At 42.1% G+C, this 19,361-nt stretch overlaps 1 protein-coding gene across 1 annotated transcript; it reads left to right on the top strand.

The window, feature by feature from the left end:
• The first annotated feature begins 547 nt into the window (after window positions 1–547).
• On the top strand, window positions 548–16,374 carry BHMT (betaine--homocysteine S-methyltransferase). Its single transcript, XM_024563534.4, has 8 exons — window positions 548–703; window positions 4,480–4,612; window positions 8,545–8,663; window positions 9,623–9,814; window positions 10,219–10,366; window positions 13,125–13,307; window positions 14,314–14,542; window positions 15,625–16,374. The coding sequence occupies exons 1-8, from the start codon at window positions 671–673 to the stop codon at window positions 15,806–15,808; spliced, it is 1,221 nt and encodes a 406-aa protein (XP_024419302.1). The 5' UTR covers window positions 548–670; the 3' UTR covers window positions 15,809–16,374.
• The last annotated feature ends 2,987 nt before the right edge of the window (window positions 16,375–19,361 follow it).

Here is a 19,361-nt window from a genome sequence, read left to right as displayed (position 1 = left end):
GAAGGTCATTTTAAACATACCCACCAACGCAGGATTAGCATGGAGCCCTTCTGTAAATGCCACTGTTTGAGTTCCAGTCACCGTTATACAACCGCTGGACGTTTATCACACAGATGACGCTCCAGGCTGACTTTCAGGGCATGGCCTCCTCAGCCAACAATCTTGTCCCACGGCCTCTGACAAATATTTGGGCCTGTGTGGAATTCGCAGGGACCTTGACAGGCAACTTATGTAGGTAAGGGTGCATGACCCGGGGCAAGGGAGAAGTAAATCAGAATCAGCGGTCGGGAGGGGCAAAGAGGGGCTGTGAGCAGGCAGGTTTCCAGGTTTGAAACCTGAGCGAGTGGCGAACTTACTATTATTTTTTTCTCATTTTACTTCTCGCTGTTTTCACCCAGTTGGGAGAACAATGTCAATCATCCCTTCCCATCACCTCCTCTGCAGGGCAGGTTCCCAAGGAGAGGCAGGCCTCAATAAAAGGCTGGTGGGCGTGTCCCCCGCCCAAGGCCGGCAGTTGGACCACGGGGAGGCTAGGGAAACCACCCCATATTCGGGCAGCGAGTATAAAGAGTCTGTCTGCGCCCCAGTACTGTTCTGGGCTTCGCCGGGGGGACTCGTAGGCCTTGTAGGTCCGCATCCCTGAGAAATTCCAGTCCAGAACACCACGAAGATGGCACCCGTTGGGAGCAAAAAGGCCAAGAAGGTGAGTCTTCGGGGAACCTGAGGGCGCTCTCCATCCCGGCCAAGGATCTGACTGTGGACCCACCAACCCCAAACCCCCGGGGAGTGCAGAGGCGTCATTGGCTGTGACAAGAAGGTGCTCCCATGACTTCTCCTGCAGGATCCCAAGGCACCACTGAGCCCACATTCCTGCCCTTGGCCAAAGCACTCCTGAGAGCTCTGTGCCTCCGGACTGGAGGGCGCCGAGACACGCAACATTTCCTGCACGCCGACAGCAGAGCACTCCTCCAGAGGTGCAGCTCCTAGACTCACAGGCGGGACTCCCCTCCCCCACAGCGGCTGGACAAGGGGGTGCCTCGTGGCGTGGGTTCCGGTGTATCTGCCCTCGCTGCAGCCTCTCTGCCCGCCCCCCTCCCCAAACCATACACACACCAGCCCCGCAGGGAGTCACCGGCGCGGGCTCTGACGGTTTCCAGCGCGCGCCTCCCCTCCTCTACCTTGGGGTCTCCAGGCTCCTCCCAGCACAGGATTGTATTTGCGCGCGGCGGAGCTTGGTTGGGAAATGGTATGTTTTCTTCCATAGTTTGGTTTCAGCGATGGCTACAAAACGCACCATGCTAGCCTCGAAAATGGTCACAGAGGCCGTAAGATATTGGGGACGGGCTGTTAATGGGATTAAAAAAAACATCGGCTCCAGCACCCGTTTAATACCAAGCATGTATCTTCCCAAAAACACACTTGTTGGGACAAGTGTTCCCGTCCAGACTGTTGACCTTCGTCTAGTTTGGGGAATGGATGGATGGGATGCAGACTGACTTTAACTATGGTTGGTTGGATGGGAAGAGATAGACGCAGAGAGGAAGGGAATATGCTTGACCCTTAGGTGTCAAAGCGCCCAGTAGGAGGCCTGGTGGACAGAGACCCCAGGGAGGCAGACCTGGCCAGGCCAAATATACCCCCTGGGCCCTAGGACCATGAGGGTGGGCCCACCTCTCATCCTCATTGCCAGCCATCCCTTCCAAATCAAAAATACCTCCACACAAAGAAAAAAAAGTTAACCCAGTTAAAAATTGTAAATGTCATGCAGCGTTAATAGATGCATGTCAATGGTCTGAGGAAGATGTTGAGGTGGCGAATGATTATAGGCTATCAACAGTTCAATTAGGTTGACAATCCTTGCCAGTCCATACATCTTCTAAGTGAATAGTTCATGCAAACTGGAAAGAATAATTCCTACAGAAATTTTTTTAAAAATTTGATTTGACCCCCATTCACATAGCCAAGAATTCTAAACCACTCCTGAAACTCAAACTCGGAAAAATGAAACATTTTAAAGGATTATATAAGCAAAAGATGGACATAAAATGGGAAAAAAATGTTTCTTCAGTAACTTTGTTTCCATGCATGTGTCAGTGTTAAAACATGGAAAATAATATGTTTATACTTTTGAGTTTAAAATTATATGTTACAAAGCTAACACATGTTCATTGTACACAGCTTGGAAAAGACTTATGAACGCCATCTGCTACATTTTAGTGCATATTCTGCTAGTTGGTTGACTAGCAATATGTACTTTTTATACAAAAATGGTCTGATATTACATATACTGTTTTGTATTACTTTTTCACAAAATGGTATCTTGAGCATTTTTTTCTTAGCACATTCCACTTTTTTAAAAAAAGCTGTTTAGCTTGGTAACAGAAAAGTCTGATGTCCAGGTAATTTAATACTCTAGTCCAGGTAAATGCACTAGAATATAAGAGATTGTTCTTCTGATATAATCGCTCAACCAATGTATGAACAACATGGTAATGGAATCACCGCTAACCACTCCACCAGCAAATATCAGATTCTTAGCTACGTTGTGTATTTAAATGTGTGTGGGATTAGGGTTTGAAAACACATCCGTGTTCAATGAGAGTTGCTAAGTGACTGAACAAAAATATCATGAGCTATTTCAGACAAATGGAAGTTAGCAGCAGGTCATATCTCATTTATTTGATTCTTGTTTTTGTTTTTGATATAACTACACTGACTATATATTATACCTATATACATATAATTTCTTGCTAATTAGGTCATAATCAAAGTTGTGGTGTTAAGATGTGGCATTTAGGCACATTGAAATCATGACATATTTATATTTCAAAACAACATGTGATCACTTCTGTATTGTAGTTGTTTGTTATCTCATGGACTTTTATGCTTGAAAATGTTTCTGTCTGGAAAGGAATTTGGGGGACATTTACTATGATCCTCCTATTTTACTGCTTTAAAGTGAAAATGTTAGCTGTATCTTCTCTCTGAGCTCTCCATGACCAAAGGCATAGGAAAGGGCAGGGAAGGGGAACAGGAGGCTCCAGGAAGGTGAGGGAGGACTTCAGATGCAAAATCCTATAAATGGCTCTCACAGATTAATGTAACTCTTGATATTAATACATCAGCATTTGCTTTACCAACTGTTATTAGTATAAATGGGGCACAAAACACAAGTACTTTCCAAGTTGTTCCGTTACAGGGTCTTTTCAGGTCTGCCCCACCTTCCCACTCCCATTCACAATCAAATCCAGATACCACTTACAAATCAAAGGATCTGGAGGCCCTATACTCCCCATCTGGCAGACTTTGTGTAAATGTTTAGATTTTGGGCCTTATTAATGCTTCATAGATTCTGGGACTTAATGCTTCATTTGTAAAATCAGAGAGAATAACCTAACTTGAATATAGGTCATCTTTTATTCTTAAATTCTATCATTCTTTTAAATTAAAAAGAAATGGTTACATTAGAAAATTACTTTCTAATTCACAAAGCCCTTCAAAAATATTGAGTTCAAAGTTTATCTGTTGAACATCAACACCAGGGCAGTTACTGGATTGTACTGTAAATGATGCAGATAGTGTGGAGGTTGGGCTGGAAACTGGTTTACAAGAACCTCATTTAGTTTTCGCTTTCCTATTCTTGTCATCTCGCCTGTGTATAGTGTAAATATGCATACTCATAACCTCCTGGACAGCATAACATAGCTTCCGTCATAAAAACTGAATTTGAGCACAAAAGATAGAAGACTTTCAGGGATCTGACCACCTTTGAGGTAGTACCTTCTTCCTTCTGTTTTTACCAAGCGTCTTCTGACTTTTCAGTCTTCAAAACGCCTACACAGTATTAGATGCCACTCCAACTTCCTTATCAATTTCGATCATCTCTTTGAATGTGTGCCTAAGTATTCGTTTGAGGATTTACAACAAAACCTTTTCATTTAGTCTTGGCTGGTGTGGCTCAGTGGATTGAGCATCAGCCTACAACCTGAAAGGTCACTAGTTCGATTCCTGGTCAGGGTACATGCCTGGGTTGTAGGCCAGGTCCCAGTTGGGGGTGTGAGAGAGGCAACCAGTCAATGTTTCTTTCACACATTGATGTTTCTCTCCCTTTTTTTCTCCCTCCCTTCCCTGTCTCTAAAAAAATAGATAAATAGAATGTTCAAAAAACACAACCTTTTCATTTAATGCTTCTGCAGGTATATTTTCCACACATAACATTGTTCCACCACATGCTTCAAAACTCTTTCATGTGTCCTAAAAGATCAGCACATGTATATACAAATTTTCACTATATGAGCATGCAGGCTGTTTGCCTTATAGACAGTACCATGTATTAGAAAATATACATGTAATTTCTGAGAACTCTAAAGAAGTCATACTCCTCAAGAATATAACAGCAAAAGTACAAAGATAGAACATTGTCTACAAAATTCAAGTAACTCCTTTTCTGCCCCTCGTCCCCTTCATCTGTAATTTCAGGGCATCCTAGAACGTTTAAACTCTGGAGAGGTTGTGATTGGAGATGGAGGGTTTGTCTTCGCACTGGAGAAGAGGGGCTATGTGAAGGCAGGTCCCTGGACCCCAGAAGCTGCTGTGGAGCACCCAGAAGCAGGTTGGTGCCTTGCTCATAAAAGAGAACTTCAAACTGACGCAAGTCTAGGTGCACACCATCGAACAGATACGTTCATGCCACATTTTCCAAATATTTGTAAGTGCCTGCTGGGCACTCTACTAATTATGTAAATATGGATTCACATGTTGGATAAGCACAGCAGCCCTCCTTGTTGCTATCACCTACAATTACCTTTCGGTCCCTGACCCTCGCTCTAGATGAGTCTGATGCCTTGCTCACTGCCTTCCCCTCTGCCCCTCCCTCCCTCACCTCTCTAGGTGACTTCAATGTCCACACAGATGATCCATCCGGCACTCTTCCTGTTGATGCCTTGATCTCCCCCTCATCTCCAACTGAGCTGCTCCTCCACAGCCCCCCTCAGCTGCCCGCTCCGAGACCTCGCCATCATCAATAGCTCTGAAAGCACAATTACCAGGATTCACTCTCTGACCACCACCTCCCATCTTTTCTGCTCACTTTCTCTAACACTGCCACTCCTCAGCCTTATCAGAACTCTCAGTTCTTCCTGCCATTTTGGTGTCTATTATCCATTCTCCTGCATATGCCCACCTTGCCTCTTTACCCACTCTAAGTTAAATGGTACAGTGATCAATCACAGTCTCACAGATAGGCCTCCTCCATTGTACGTGTGCCAACTAGTTAAATACGTTATATACTAGCCCATTCAATTTAAATTCAACTATCTACCTATCCTGTACCTGTACCCACGCAACTTACTCTCGTTTTACTTTTTGGACCACACATCATTTATGGCCAGGAGGGGAACTGGGATGGCATCTGAGGGAGATTATATATATGTGGATAATATCTCCCAGTTATATATGTACAGAGCATAGTTTACTATTACTCTTGTAACTTTACTTGTGAAGTACAAGTCTTTGGAACTCCACAGTGAACTCTAAAAGGTCAAATAAAATTTTGCAGCATTTCTTCAGTGGGATAACAAACTTGCAGCAAAATCATTTGGGGGAAAATGTGACCTGAACTATTGTGGAATATTTATAATTGTGTGACTAACAATTTAGTGTGGTTAGTCATATATTTTGAAGTGAAAAAAAAAGCATTAATGTATTTAACTGGGGGCAGGGGGCTGCTGCTTCAGGCCCTAATGGGAGTATTAGATAATATATAGCATATATACTGTATTCACTTTCTAAAATTCCCGAAATTCTGGATTCCAAGACCCATTTGGTCCCCAAATGGCTTGGATAAGGGATTACAGACTGGTAGCAGAACCTTCCCTGTGTCACCGCTCCCAGCACTAGGAAGTCGAGCCCAGGCACCAGTCCTATGGAAATACTTCGGGTGCAGTCCAGCTGCCAGGAAACCTTCAGAGTTTATCTCAGGGCTAGCTATCACCCAGCCTAAATTAGCAACGCACCTGCAGCTACACAAATTCATTTGCATAAGCTAACATAAAAACTGATCACCACTCTCTTTCGGAGCATGAATTCTTTAGACATCTTTCATTTCCCTAAAATGCTAAACACATCTGCTATCCTGAGGCACTTAGAAGACTACCTGGCAAATAGTGGTGATGATGATGGTGATTTGCCTTTATGACTAATATAATAAGAACAAAATTCAATGAAATGACTACAAAATTCGTGACTTTCTGTATTTTCTCAATTAACAGATAAATGTATCACAAGTAAGGTTTTTTCCTAATTATTTAGAAATTAAAAATGATGGTTGTCCCTAAGAAACCCTAGTGCTGTAGGTCACACAACTCATGTGATTTTGAAACTCCCTTTTCATTGTAGAGATGAAGAAATTGCCACCTTGTTGGGGGAGGTGAATGGCTTGCCCAACATCACACGGGTGATTCTAGCCAGGTCAGGAAGATTCCAGGTTCACTGACCTTTGTGCCTATTACCTTTCCCCTACATAGCATTACATTTAAAAACAGTGAGAATGTAAGAATTTTTAAGGAAACCAACTCAGCATCTTAGTCATGAGACTGGGTAAAATTTAGCTTCCATGATGCTAAAATAAGACTGATATAATAAGGAGTTTAAAGCCATATCACGAATGTGATTAATTAGTATAGGTTTTGTCCTTGTCATTGAGACCAGTCATACCCTATTATTGGTTAGAGGATGAAGACTTAGGAGTCTTAAGATGAGAGAAAACAGAAAACAGAAATGGAAAGAATACTCAGAAATTACCAGATTAATTCTCCTACTGAAGTTTATGCCAGAAGTTGTGGTTCTTGTACCCAGTGGAATCAGTATTGAATTCAGCGAGGAATTTGGGTTTGCTGGGGCTGGAGAATTTGGGACATTTGCATTCATAATACTTGACCCCAGGTGAGTCTAAGCGAGGTCACATTTGAGAAGCACTGCAGTTTTAAGAAGCATGGTGGAATAAATCACTTAAGAACAAGGAATGTACATATACACAATTTGTGTACCATTTCAGGATTTCTTAACAGAGCCTCTGGAAATATACCCAAGGACAATCTGGGTGGGCTTCCTGTTTACAACCCATGTCACCCTGGTCCACAGGCCCTGCGCCCCTGCTCCAACCGCAGCAGCCCATCCGACTGATATATGGGAACTCCATATAGGTGTTTTTAATTGGTTCTCTGGCTAATTAAAACAAGTTGGAAGCCTTGTGATTTAGGCATCCTTTTAAATTCCCACTGAGAACTAAAGCTTCCACGATTTTAAAAATAAAGATTTGGCTTCTAGCTTAGAAATCCATTTTCTAAAATTCAAAAGCTTTTCTGCCTCACTTACTTGTTCATTTAAAAACAAAAACTGAGCTCCCTATGTTCTCTGTGGTCTACTCGGCACCCGGGATGCAAAGATGCCAGACTCATGTCCAGTCTCGGCCCTGAGGGCTAAGAACTCCATGTTCTAATAACTTCCTGGCTTCTAATGTAGTTGCTTCCAGACCTTTGGATTTCACAGGTCTCTGAAATTTCAAAATAAATATCAGGGGCTGATACTGGATTGCTGATTTCTTACTTTGTCCAGTTAATTACCCTGACAAAACAAACACCAGCTAAGTGTCATTATCATTTTACAAAATGAACATGTTTCCAATCTCTTAGAATGGTAGTTCTCAACAAGGCTGAAAATAAGAATCAGTGGGGGAGCCTTAAAAAAAAGTCTGTGCCCTGCCCCAAACCAATTAAATTGGAGTATCTGTGGGATTATCCTAGCATCCACAGTATTTTAAAAGTTTGCAGGGTATCTAGTGGGCAACCAGAGGTTAGGACAATTATTTTAGAGCAAAGGATAGATAATTCTTTAAATTTAATACATTTGGTTGTATGGAAAAAATTCCTATTATATTTCCTCTAACCTGGGAAAGCTTTGCTATTTTGGCATTCATCCATGGACATGTTTGGGAATCTTCCTCCAATTCTTATCCTATTCATTTTTCAGAAACACCGAGCTAATCACATCACTCATTTGCTTACAAACTGTTGGTTTTGCCCCCGTACTTACGGTCTGGAGCTTACAGTCCTAGCAATGGCATGGTACGCCGTTTGCACTCCATCTGCCAGGCCGCCTTTCCAACTGCATCTTCCATCACTTCCCCAACACATCCTCAACTCCAGCTGCTCAAACTAACTGCCCTTCTCCCAAAAGCCACGTCTGTTTTTGCTCAGGCTGTTCACTCTGTGGGGAATGCCCTTCCCTACCTCCTCTACCTGGCAAAAGTGCTGAAACAATTCCCCCTCTCTGGGACCTCCCTTTCCTTTACTCCACTCCATGGTAGAAATCCTTCCTTTGACAAGAGACCCCAGCTTTGCCTCTCATTAGCCCCCAGGATGCATGAATGCCAAACAACCAGGAATTTAAGCAGATATTTTCACATTTACTTACCTTAGAGCTGTTTGGAAACATCATGGGTTGAAAACTGGTAACAATTAATGCCTCTCTTATTCAATCTCCCAGTTCGCCAGCTTCACCGGGAGTTCCTCAGAGCTGGGTCAAACGTCATGCAGACCTTCACCTTTTATGCGAGTGAAGACAAGCTGGAGAACAGGGGGAATTATGTTGCGGAGAAAATATCCGTGAGTAACACTATACCTGGCACCCTTAGAAGGGTGTCCCTTAGAAGATACACATGTCATCACCAAAGTTGTTACAGAGAAAACGTGGAGCCTCTTCACAGTGTTGTCTTATTTTAAATAATACAGCAATGAAATATACGTGAATAGTACTTAGATTTTTATCTGGAGTCCCCCACATTGACAGAAAGGTATTTAATGAAGCAGCTCAAAGAAGAGGCATTTAATGATGAATGATTCTCCCAGTCTCCTAAGTTGCTGAGTGGGTATCCTTACAAATTCTTACACCCTCACAGTTTTTAATGTGGTGAAATATAGGGGAAAGGTCACAGGCACAAGGAGTCAGTGAACCTGGAATCTTCCTGACTCAGCTACAATCGCCTGTGTGATGGTGTTGGGCACACCTACCCCGACAAGGTGGCAATTTCATCTCTGCGATGAAAAGGGAGTTTTAAAAATCCCATGAGTCTGCGTGGCCTATAGCACAGGGGTTGAGGACATGTCCATTGTTAATGTCTAAATAATTAGAAAAGACCTTACCTGTGATATATTTATCTGTTCATTGAGAAAATGCAGAAAGACAAAAAGCCATGAATTTTGTTGTCGTTTTAATTGAATTTTATTTTTATTTGTCATAAAGACAAATTATCATCATTATCACCACAATTCTTCTAAGTGCAGCTTAGACATTGAAAGATACCAGATCTTTTTATGTAAAGACTTTTACCCTCTTACAGGTCTTTGTTATAATGCGATATCCTAGATAGCATCATTAGATTTATTTTTTCATCACTATTACTGGTATTCTGTAACTGCAAATTGCTCTACTTGGGAAAGCATTGAACTATTCCACCACTGGCATTTTCTGGAATCAAATCACAACTGAGATGTGGACATTTGAATAATGATTTTGTTTCAGTGTCAAATGAAAATGTCAATGTATTATGTACTCACGATTTTAGGGGAACAAAGTCAACGAAGCTGCTTGTGACATTGCCCGGCAAGTGGCTGATGAGGGAGATGCTTTGGTGGCAGGAGGTGTGAGTCAGACACCTTCATATCTCAGCTGCAAGAGTGAAACTGAAGTTAAAAAAGTGTTTCAGCAACAGTTAGAGGTCTTTCTGAAGAAGAATGTGGACTTCTTGATTGCAGAGGTAAACAAAGCAATCAAACATGAGAGAAATACACTTAATTAGCACATTTTCTCGCTTTTTCCTTTCCTGAGGACCATGTGAGATTAGGTGCCAATCATGACTAGTAATAGTAATATTTAGCTTTGAAATCTTTTTCCAATTTTGGGCTTCTACTAAATTTGATTTGGTTAATCTAAGATAGTGTTCTTCAAACCTTTTGACTCCAATTCACAGTAAGAAATCACCATTCTAATCAATTTAGAAATGCTAATGCTTTTCAATTTCAAATTCTCAATACTCAAAATATTTCAAGCTCAGAGTTTGAAAATCACACATCTAGTGATAATTAATTCAGCAATAGAATAACTTTTCAAATTGTTCTAGACAAACAACATTAAAAGTACCTTAACCTTACCTTATTTCAGTATTTTGAACATGTTGAAGAGGCGGTGTGGGCAGTGGAAACCTTGAAAACGTCTGGAAAGCCTGTGGCAGCGACCATGTGCATTGGCCCCGAGGGAGACCTGCATGGTGTGAGCCCCGGCCAGTGTGCCGTGCGCCTGGTTAAAGCAGGTGATGGTGAACTTTGGTCGGTTTGCAGTTAGAGGGTCTTTAAAATAACATACAGATGCAGTTCCATCTATGAATTACTAAATAGTATTTTTATTAACAGAAAAACCATTCATTTACTTCTTTAGGACTATTGATATTATTGAGTTCTATAAAGGAAAATGTTTAAAAAGGGAAAAACCAATACACTCACATACCAGCCTTTTGAAAGAGCAATTAGACCTATGCTAAAGGTATAACATCTAGAGATGGCAAGAATTTTGGTAACTCAGAAGGAGCATTTGGAAAAATGTGTTTTATTTTAACTTATCTCAAGTTGAGGTCTTTAAATATTAATAACTTTTAAGTCAGTTGCCCACTTTGCCAAAGTTTTTCCATTCTCATAAATTATTGGTATGCTTTGCATTTTATAACTGACTTGATAAATTTAAAAATCCTTTGATACAAAATACTGATCACTGAATTTATCTTTTTACGTAATTTGCGTTGCCAATACTGGGTTTCATTTCAATTAGGGAGAACACAGATTGTTTTAAACCCAAGGAGGAGCTCAGTATCAGTGGAAGATTCCAGTTCGCTTTGAGGGATAGAGAGATTTTAGTTGACTGTTGGTTTAATTCCTGATTTTTATCCAAATCCTGATATTTCATGAGAGTCACTTCACACTGGTCATTGATGATAACAGTTACTTAGATTTAGAAATGAAGTTGTATAGTTCTAATTTTTGATTGGTAATATAAAAAAGGGAGGAGAAGCAAGTTCACTTGCTTTGAAAACATCAGAGGAGGCCTTCATCATCACCGTTGTTAATTGGCAAGGAAGGATTCTTGGCCTACCTCTCATCCTTCCTTTGCAATTTTATTCAGAGTAGGTGGAGGCACAGTGTTTGAAATCACTGTACTGTATTTATATCCTTTGTAGCAGTTGCCACTTATCTCATTTGTTTATCTCTTTAATGTCTGACTGGCTCAGACATTTAAAATCTAAGAGGGCAGAGATTCTGTTTGTCTCAGCATTGAGTACCCTGGGTCTGGCACACAGTAGGTTCATAATAAATATCTGTCTAATATCCATCTAATAAGTCTACCTTACAATATGAGTTCAAATTCTACCTGCATGTACCCCTACATAATGACCCCTACCCCAAGCATCACCCCTTCCTCTTAGGAACTATAACACTTTCTGTTTATACCCCTCATTTAGAATACCCTCAGTCAGCATTTTAAAATTTGTGACGATGTTAATAGGGATCTGTTGTCAAATACATTTAGAAAATGCTGTGTTAAACCAAGTTAAGCAGGTCTCTTTACTACAGAACTTCACAGAGCCTTTGAGTGTCCAGGAAGGGGATATAGTAAACAGCTACTGTCTAGCTTAATTGATCACAGAACATTGTTTTCGTGGAGCAAACCTTGGAAAGCCCTGTGCTAAATCATGGAATCCTTGGTGTCGGGGACTATATATTTCTCTAGAACCCCAACAGGGGTATCAAACCTTTTGGCATCTCTGGGCCACACTGGATGAAGAGTTGTCTTGGGCCACACATTAAATACACTGTGACACATAATCACAAAACAATCTCATAATGTTCATTAAATTTATGACATTTTGTTGGGCCACATTCATAGCCATCCTGGGCCGCATGCGGTTAATAGCCAACATAGGGTTAATTCATTAGTGTAATGAAGTCAAGCAAGGAAAGAAAAACTCTGGCAGGGAACATGCAAAGGAAAAAGAAAAAAAAAAAAGAAAGAAAGGTAATCAAGATCTACGTGGCTGAATAGACAAGACTGGATCCTAATGGCAAGGTCAGGTGAGAGAGAGACATCTAGGAGAGTTCTGGATGTAGATGGTATTGAAAAGAGGGTGTAGGTGAAGAGCAGAAGATGGCTCAGTGGGATCCTGGGACACCACAGGATTGAAAAGTTCAGGTTTGAGGAGGGGCGGGCCTGTAACACCCCCAACACGTATCCAAAGAGGCAGTAGCAACACTCAGGGAGTATGAGAAGTTCTCAGAAGCTAACAGAAAGGGAGTGTTGATGAGGGAGGGAGGGGTCCAATAGACCAAACGCTGCTGAGAGGTAGAGCAAAATGAGAACAGAAGGCAATTACTGCATTTGGTAAGACTGGAGTCATGAGTGCCCCTACAAAATCGAGTTCAGAGGAGTAACTAGGAGGGAGGCCTGATTAGAAGACGAATGAGGAGTAAACGGCAGACCCAGCCCAGTGAGGACCACTGAGACGCCTGCCACTGAACACTGGATGCCACAGCTTGTGGCGTCAGCAACGCTGCTCCTGGAATCTGGATTCAGTGACGTTATTAAATTGGCCTGATGAAAGGGAACATTGATTTATTCCTCGAATGAGTGGTACGGCAGCCACGGGTGCAAGGTAGCAGCTGGGAATGCTAAATAATTATTGTGCTTGCAATATAATGTCAAAGATTGAAAAATTGACTACTAAAATTTGAAGTTAAAAAAACTCTAATAATGATTTCTTTGAAAAAAGATGGACAGCCAAGTGTGCATAAATGACACTTCAATTATACCAGGCTCTTCAAGGCACTTGTCACAGAGAGTACTCGCTGCCTGTTAGCAATCATTCTTGCCCAAAGGTAAGATAGATTTCCAGGGAGTAAGGATCAAATGCTAGGCTTCCAAATTCACTGTTCCAAATAAAAGCTCCCTGATTAAGAAAGGACAGTTGGGCCTCCCGGTATTCTCATAAATCCCTAAAGCGAAAATGTTCTTCTCACTTGCAGGCGCTTCCATCGTTGGTGTGAACTGCCATTTTGACCCCACAATTAGTCTGCAAACGGTGAAGCTCATGAAAGAAGGCCTGCAGGCTGCCGGGTTGAAAGCCCACCTGATGAGTCAGCCCCTGGCCTACCACACTCCTGACTGCGGCAAACAGGGATTTATCGATCTGCCAGAATTCCCCTTTGGTAAGACAGACAGTCTATTGTATATACTGTCTCAGTGTCTTTATGCTTGACCAATTCCCAATAAATCTATCGCCAGAGAGGTTTATCACAGTAAACAAACATCTTCCTATCTCTTTAGGCCCCGATTTTCTCCCCGCAGCCACAAATCCCTTGATATTAGACAGTCATAGAAGGAAAAGAAAGGACCAGTAAGTGAAAAAGACCTCGGAACTTAAATGTAAAATCAAAGTTGAATCAACACTGAGCTAGACAACCAGTTAGCCGTACGTGTCAGTTGGTAAAAAGAATGCCCTCCTGGGAGGGATCAGCAAAGATTTTTGTTCTGGTTCCAGCCCTGTTGCTGAGTTGTGTAACCTTTGCAAAATTCCTTAGTTCCTCCAGATCTTAATTTTCTCATCAGAAAAATAAGACAGTTAGAACCAGTTACCTCCAAGATCCTTTTCTCTTATTTTTAATGTTGCTCAGACACTCCAGGGTTTGAGGGTGGAGAGAAGATACCATCACTGGGTTACTGTGGCAAATTTGGACGAAGAGACCAAGCAGATGACGTGAGGGCATGCCTGCAGTCTGGGCAGAGAGGAAAGTCCTTTAGCATGTTTTGGAAATGGGGGCGAGTGTACCTTGAAGATCAAGCCCAGAGATATCGGCAGGGCTGGAGCATGGCCAGCCTCCTATTCCATTCTAAGGTCTTCCTGCCTTACAGTGTTTCCTTTAGGGACCATCCCTTCTGCCATATTATATTGGTCTTGCAGACCAACCTGACCAACGCAGGAGAGAGCTACGCAAGGACAAGAATGTCAGAGGGCAGGGTTCATTTTAAAGGCTGGCTATCACAGTAGTTGAAACTGGATATATATAGACACAAAGTAACTAACAGCTTTGAAAAGTGAAGAATTAAATATTGACAAATTATTTAACTCACTTATTCAAGATTATGTACTTAATTATAGTTGTCTATTTTAAATATTTTTTAAAAAGAATTTGAGCATAATGCCATTTATTGCAGGACTGGAGCCCAGAGTTGCAACCAGGTGGGATATTCAGAAATACGCCAGAGAGGCCTACAACCTGGGGGTCAGGTACATAGGTGGGTGCTGCGGATTCGAGCCCTACCACGTCAGGGCGATTGCAGAGGAGCTGGCCCCAGAAAGGGGCTTTTTGCCACCGGCCTCAGAAAAGCATGGCAGCTGGGGAAGTGCATTGGACATGCACACCAAACCGTGGATAAGAGCCAGGTAAGCACCTTTAAACTCTATTTGCCAAACCCAACTCACGGGGATTATGAATATCTCCAAGTGAGGTCATTATAAAGACTACAGCTAACTTGCTGTGTGATGTGAAGGAGTCCATTATCCTCCTTAAATTCTCTCACAGAGATGTTTGTAAAACAACCTTATGGAGTGATTTCTAGAGAAGGCTTTAGGAATATACAGTGTAAAGGACAAAAGTTACAATGAAATATGATTTCATGCTCTAAGAAGCACCATCCATGTGGTGGACACTAACATTGAATCAATCGATTGTTTAAGATTTAAGTATAACTTAAGTATAACAAATATTAATTAAGTGCCTGTGCTGTGTCAAGTACTATTCTTGGAGCTGGGAAGAGAGTGGTGAATAAAGTAGAAAAGGTCTTTGCCCTCAAAGTTTACATTCCAGTGGGGAATGGCACATTGAGACACGAGAAGCTTAAGAATATCAGAGACAGAATTTGATAGAAGACAGAAGCCAAGAAGAGGAGGCAACCTTTTATTTATGCTCACTAGCTGAGTGTGAACTCATCCCCAAAGCAATGATGAGCCTGGAGGGTCACAAGTGGTCCGGGATGAGATTTGCAAGTTAGCAAGGTTTAATAGCCTTGAGACAGGGGAACCGGTGGGGAAGCCTTTGCTAGAATACCAGATGTGATGAGGCCTGGACTACAGGAGACAGTGGAGAAAGAAAGGAGAAGGAGGCAGGATCCATGGAGTGAGAGCTGCAGCAGTGATATGGTTTGGGGGAGAATAGTACACGTGGGCTCAGCTGGTTCATGCATGGAATGCCAGCAAGTGAGGATGGGGAGGTAGGGTCAATCAGATAGAAGATGTCCCTATTCTAATTCTTAACTTTTGATCCCTATGCGTATGTTAAGAAGAAGAAATTGAAAGTAATTTTAGACCTACGGATTCTGAGGGGGAAAGATTTAGTACAGAATAACAAATGTGTTTTAATGGACATAGTCTCAAGAGTGCAAAGACGGCACCATGGAAGTACTCTAGTTCAGTGACACAGGGATCGCCACTCAGGGAGGAGTCTAATGTGTGTCTTGCTCACCCAGGGCGAGGAAGGAATACTGGGAGAAGCTTCAGATAGCATCAGGGAGGCCGTACAACCCTTCAATGTCAAAGCCCGATGCCTGGGGAGTGACCAAAGGAACAAGGGAGCTGATGCAGCAGAGGGAAGCCACAAGTGAGCAGCAGCTGAAAGAGCTCTTTGAAAGACAGAAATTCAAATCTACATAGTAACCTCAGTGGAACCCAATTTTGTGAATTCTTCTATGCTTGGGCCACAGCCCTTAGAAATAAGGAGAAGATTGTTAAAGTAACAATGCTCGTATTAACACCATCCCACACCTAAAATCTGTATGAGCTGAACAAAATAGAATTACAAATAGCACCTGAAAGTTTTAAAAGTATGTTTTAGATGTTTCCTCAGAAGCAAAATAAGTACAGAGTAAATCTTAAGCAGGTTTGCTAAGCACCCACCACGTATAAGGTATTAAGGAAATTGCTGTGGCCAAGGAAAAGTAATTCGGACATTAATCCCCCTTCAAGAAGTTTGCAGGCTAGTAAGGAGGATTAGACGTAACTGTCAAATGGCTCAGCAACCAGACAGGGACAGATAAAGTGGTATAGGGAAGTGACTTCCAAGCTCCTTTGAATGTGACCCTCAGCAAGAAACACAATTTATATAATGACCCAGTAAAGCACATACTATGCAACCATAGAAATAAAATGTGTGATCTAATCCAATATTTTGTATTCCATCTTATTTTACTAATAAAACATGTTGGTTGAGATCCTTCAAATTGATTTTATGACCTATTAATGAGTTGTGGCTCACAGTTTGAAAAACACCGTGATGGGACACTTCAGCTGTGGGGACTTGCCCACTTCCTGAAGTTTATTCCTAGAAGATCAGTAATATGGGACCTGTTAATAAGTATCCAAAGCCCGGAGTGCTGCTCTGAGGGAGAGTTCCAGAGCTGTTCTCCATTTGCTGGCCCATTTCTACCACTAAGAAACATACCAACCAGTAGGGAGGGGGTGAGAAGGGACTGGTATCCAGACCCTCCCCATTCTACTCAAAACCGAATCCACCTAAATGCCTCCAGTCAGTCAGTCTGAGGAGCAACAAGTGTGTGTTACTTTGGTAGCTTAAAAAAACAGCAATTCTCCAACCTCTATCCAGGTTCACTAGACTGAGAAATATATTTGTACCTGATAATATCTACTCTCTCATGAGAGGTCAAGCCTGAAGATGCAAGACCATTAGAGTGAGCACAGCTACTCTTCATGTATTAGGAAAGAGTTCATGTAGCTTTCTAAACATTCTCGGATTGGTTAGCTTTTTTTGAAATTATAATTTCTTTTTCTATTAAAACATAAGATCAATGAGACTATCTTGGTTGTGTTAGATTTTTATTTTCATTCTATAATTTGCTAAGTCCTACATGGAATTTCTATACCTCAGTTTATCCACCAGTTAAAAAAATAATACTATCTTCCTTCTTCACAAGTACGCTAGAGTTTTAAAGGAGAAGGCAGTATTTAAAAGGAAAAGAAATTTCCAGAATTTTCTTACAAAGATAATTAGCAATCCATCCCTCATCCCCCAATGCACAGGGATGGGGCCAGAGCGGCACAACTCCCAGAGGCTGCATATGACTGAGGTGAAATTAGAAAAGAATAAATGACACTTTTTTAAAACAAAATTGCTATCTGTCATTTTTAACCTTCAGACTGGATTCAGTATTAAATGCTTCCATTCATAGATGATAGACACTTTGATTTACTGTTGTGTGACTGTGTAAGATGTTTGCCCCTTTGATATGCTTTTCAGAGCTTTATTGCCACACAAAACATTGTAAAATCAAATCATTCTTACTTTTTTTATTTAAAAAAATTTTATTGTCAACACAATTACAGATGACTCATTCCCTTCTAAAGGAATTATATTGAAGATGTGCTTGGAAAAGTATATGTCAACACTGCCTCCTAGTGGCATATTTTATATTTTGAAAATAAATTGCAATTCAGCATAGAGTAGTGGCAAGATGGCGGTGGAGTAGGAGACTTTATCTTGCACAGCCTCCCAGAACCAAGCTGAAAATAAAGAGGGGAGCATCCACCCAAAATAAACAACTGATGACTACCTGAAGAGGAGAAACTTAAGCAAGGAGGGGCAGACACCACCAGTAGAAAGGGCAGGAATGTGAAAGGGGGGCCCCACTTTCATGGACGCGGGCCAAGCTGCACAGCTGTGGGAGCTTTCCCCAGTGAGGAGTGAAGCCTGGACCTCAGACTGGGCTCCCGAGCACAGAGCACCAGTGTTGGGATCACCCACCTAGATGGCATCCAGTGGTGAAAAGCCATGTGTTTTTGTGGGTTGGGGGTGGGGTTACCCTCCACAGAAAGACAGAACCTGCTGGAGACAGCCACTTTTTTCTTTTTTTCCTTTATTTTGTTCTAAAGGGCAAAGTCACAGGTTTTTGCAGTCTGAGCCACTCACCGTGGGCTCAGGCAAAGGGAGGGCAGCACAGTCTGGAGTCACATGAGGAGAGTCTGGAGTGGCAGGCTTAGGGGAGAGGTGTGAGGGAATGGCTGCTGGGTTCCCCATGCCAGGATATAACACCTTACCCCAGCAGCCATTTTTCTTGAGAAGAGCAATATCCTCCCAGGGGAAAAACAGTTACTCCAACCCTGTGGGAAACCACTTGGTCCACCAGCACTGAGAAGGCTCCTAGCTCCATCCTGTGGAATCTTACTTGCCATGCCCACTATAATTTTGATGTGGTTGTGCAAAGAGGTAAGCTATGTCTGTCTATGCTGCCATCTTGACTGGAGGTCCCACTACACCCTCTGGAATCCTGCCTGCCCCACCAGCATCCTTTTTTTTACATTTTTTTATTTTAAAATTTTTATTACTTTCTTACTTTCCCCCAATCTTCATCTTATCCCCTGCTGAGGAAACAGCAACACAGGTGGACTCAGGGGTGATAGAGACTGGCTTTAGGGCATAGCCATTCCATATACTTTCCCTGGAACCAGGCTGGCACTTCCCCGTCACCAGAGAGGAACACCACCTGGTTTGCAGCAGACCCAAACTCTGGAATCTGGAGGCCGACCGACTATCCTACTAGGGGCTTTGCCCTGCCAAGTTCATGGAAATAATCTGGGACAAATTCAGACTGTGAACATACTCACCATCTTCCCTTAAGTCTGAAAGGCACCTCTCATAGGTGATCCAGGGGTCCCATCCTTCAGATTCCACCAGAAGCCTTCTCAGAAACAGACGGGTTACTGGCTAGACCAAGACTAATGGCAGGACTGCAGTCAGAGGCAGGTGGAGGTGGTTCCAGCAATGCCTTTGGTTGTTAGTTGACCCACCCCTGAGCCCAGTGCTAATAAAAAGCCAGACTTACAGAGCAGCAAGGCCCATCCCAGATGCAGCCAAGCCTGAAGGAGATGGCCACAAACTGCAGATCACTTATAGCTTTGAATAGGCTGACTAGAGCTAGACTGGGCAGCATTTGACATTGGGTTGCACCAACTTTAGGCAACATCAGAGCTGTATCCACAGGGAGAACCCAGCAGGCAAGCACTACTCTATGGTGAGATGAATTCCACTTCATTCTTTTTCATTATTTTTCTTTTGCATATCTCTGTATCATTTTTCCTTCAATTTTATTCTTATTTTTCTCTACTTTGTACTTTCAGATCTTGTATTTTATTCTTTTGTTACTCCATTTTGCCTTCTTCCTTCCTTTTCTTATTTTTAAAAAGTTTTCTTTTT

The sequence above is a fragment of the Desmodus rotundus genome, chromosome 1 (assembly GCF_022682495.2).
Source record: "Desmodus rotundus isolate HL8 chromosome 1, HLdesRot8A.1, whole genome shotgun sequence".
Lineage (NCBI taxonomy): Eukaryota > Metazoa > Chordata > Mammalia > Chiroptera > Phyllostomidae > Desmodus > Desmodus rotundus.
Note: the sequence above shows the minus strand (reverse complement) of the source record. Positions and strands in the feature narration are given on the sequence as shown.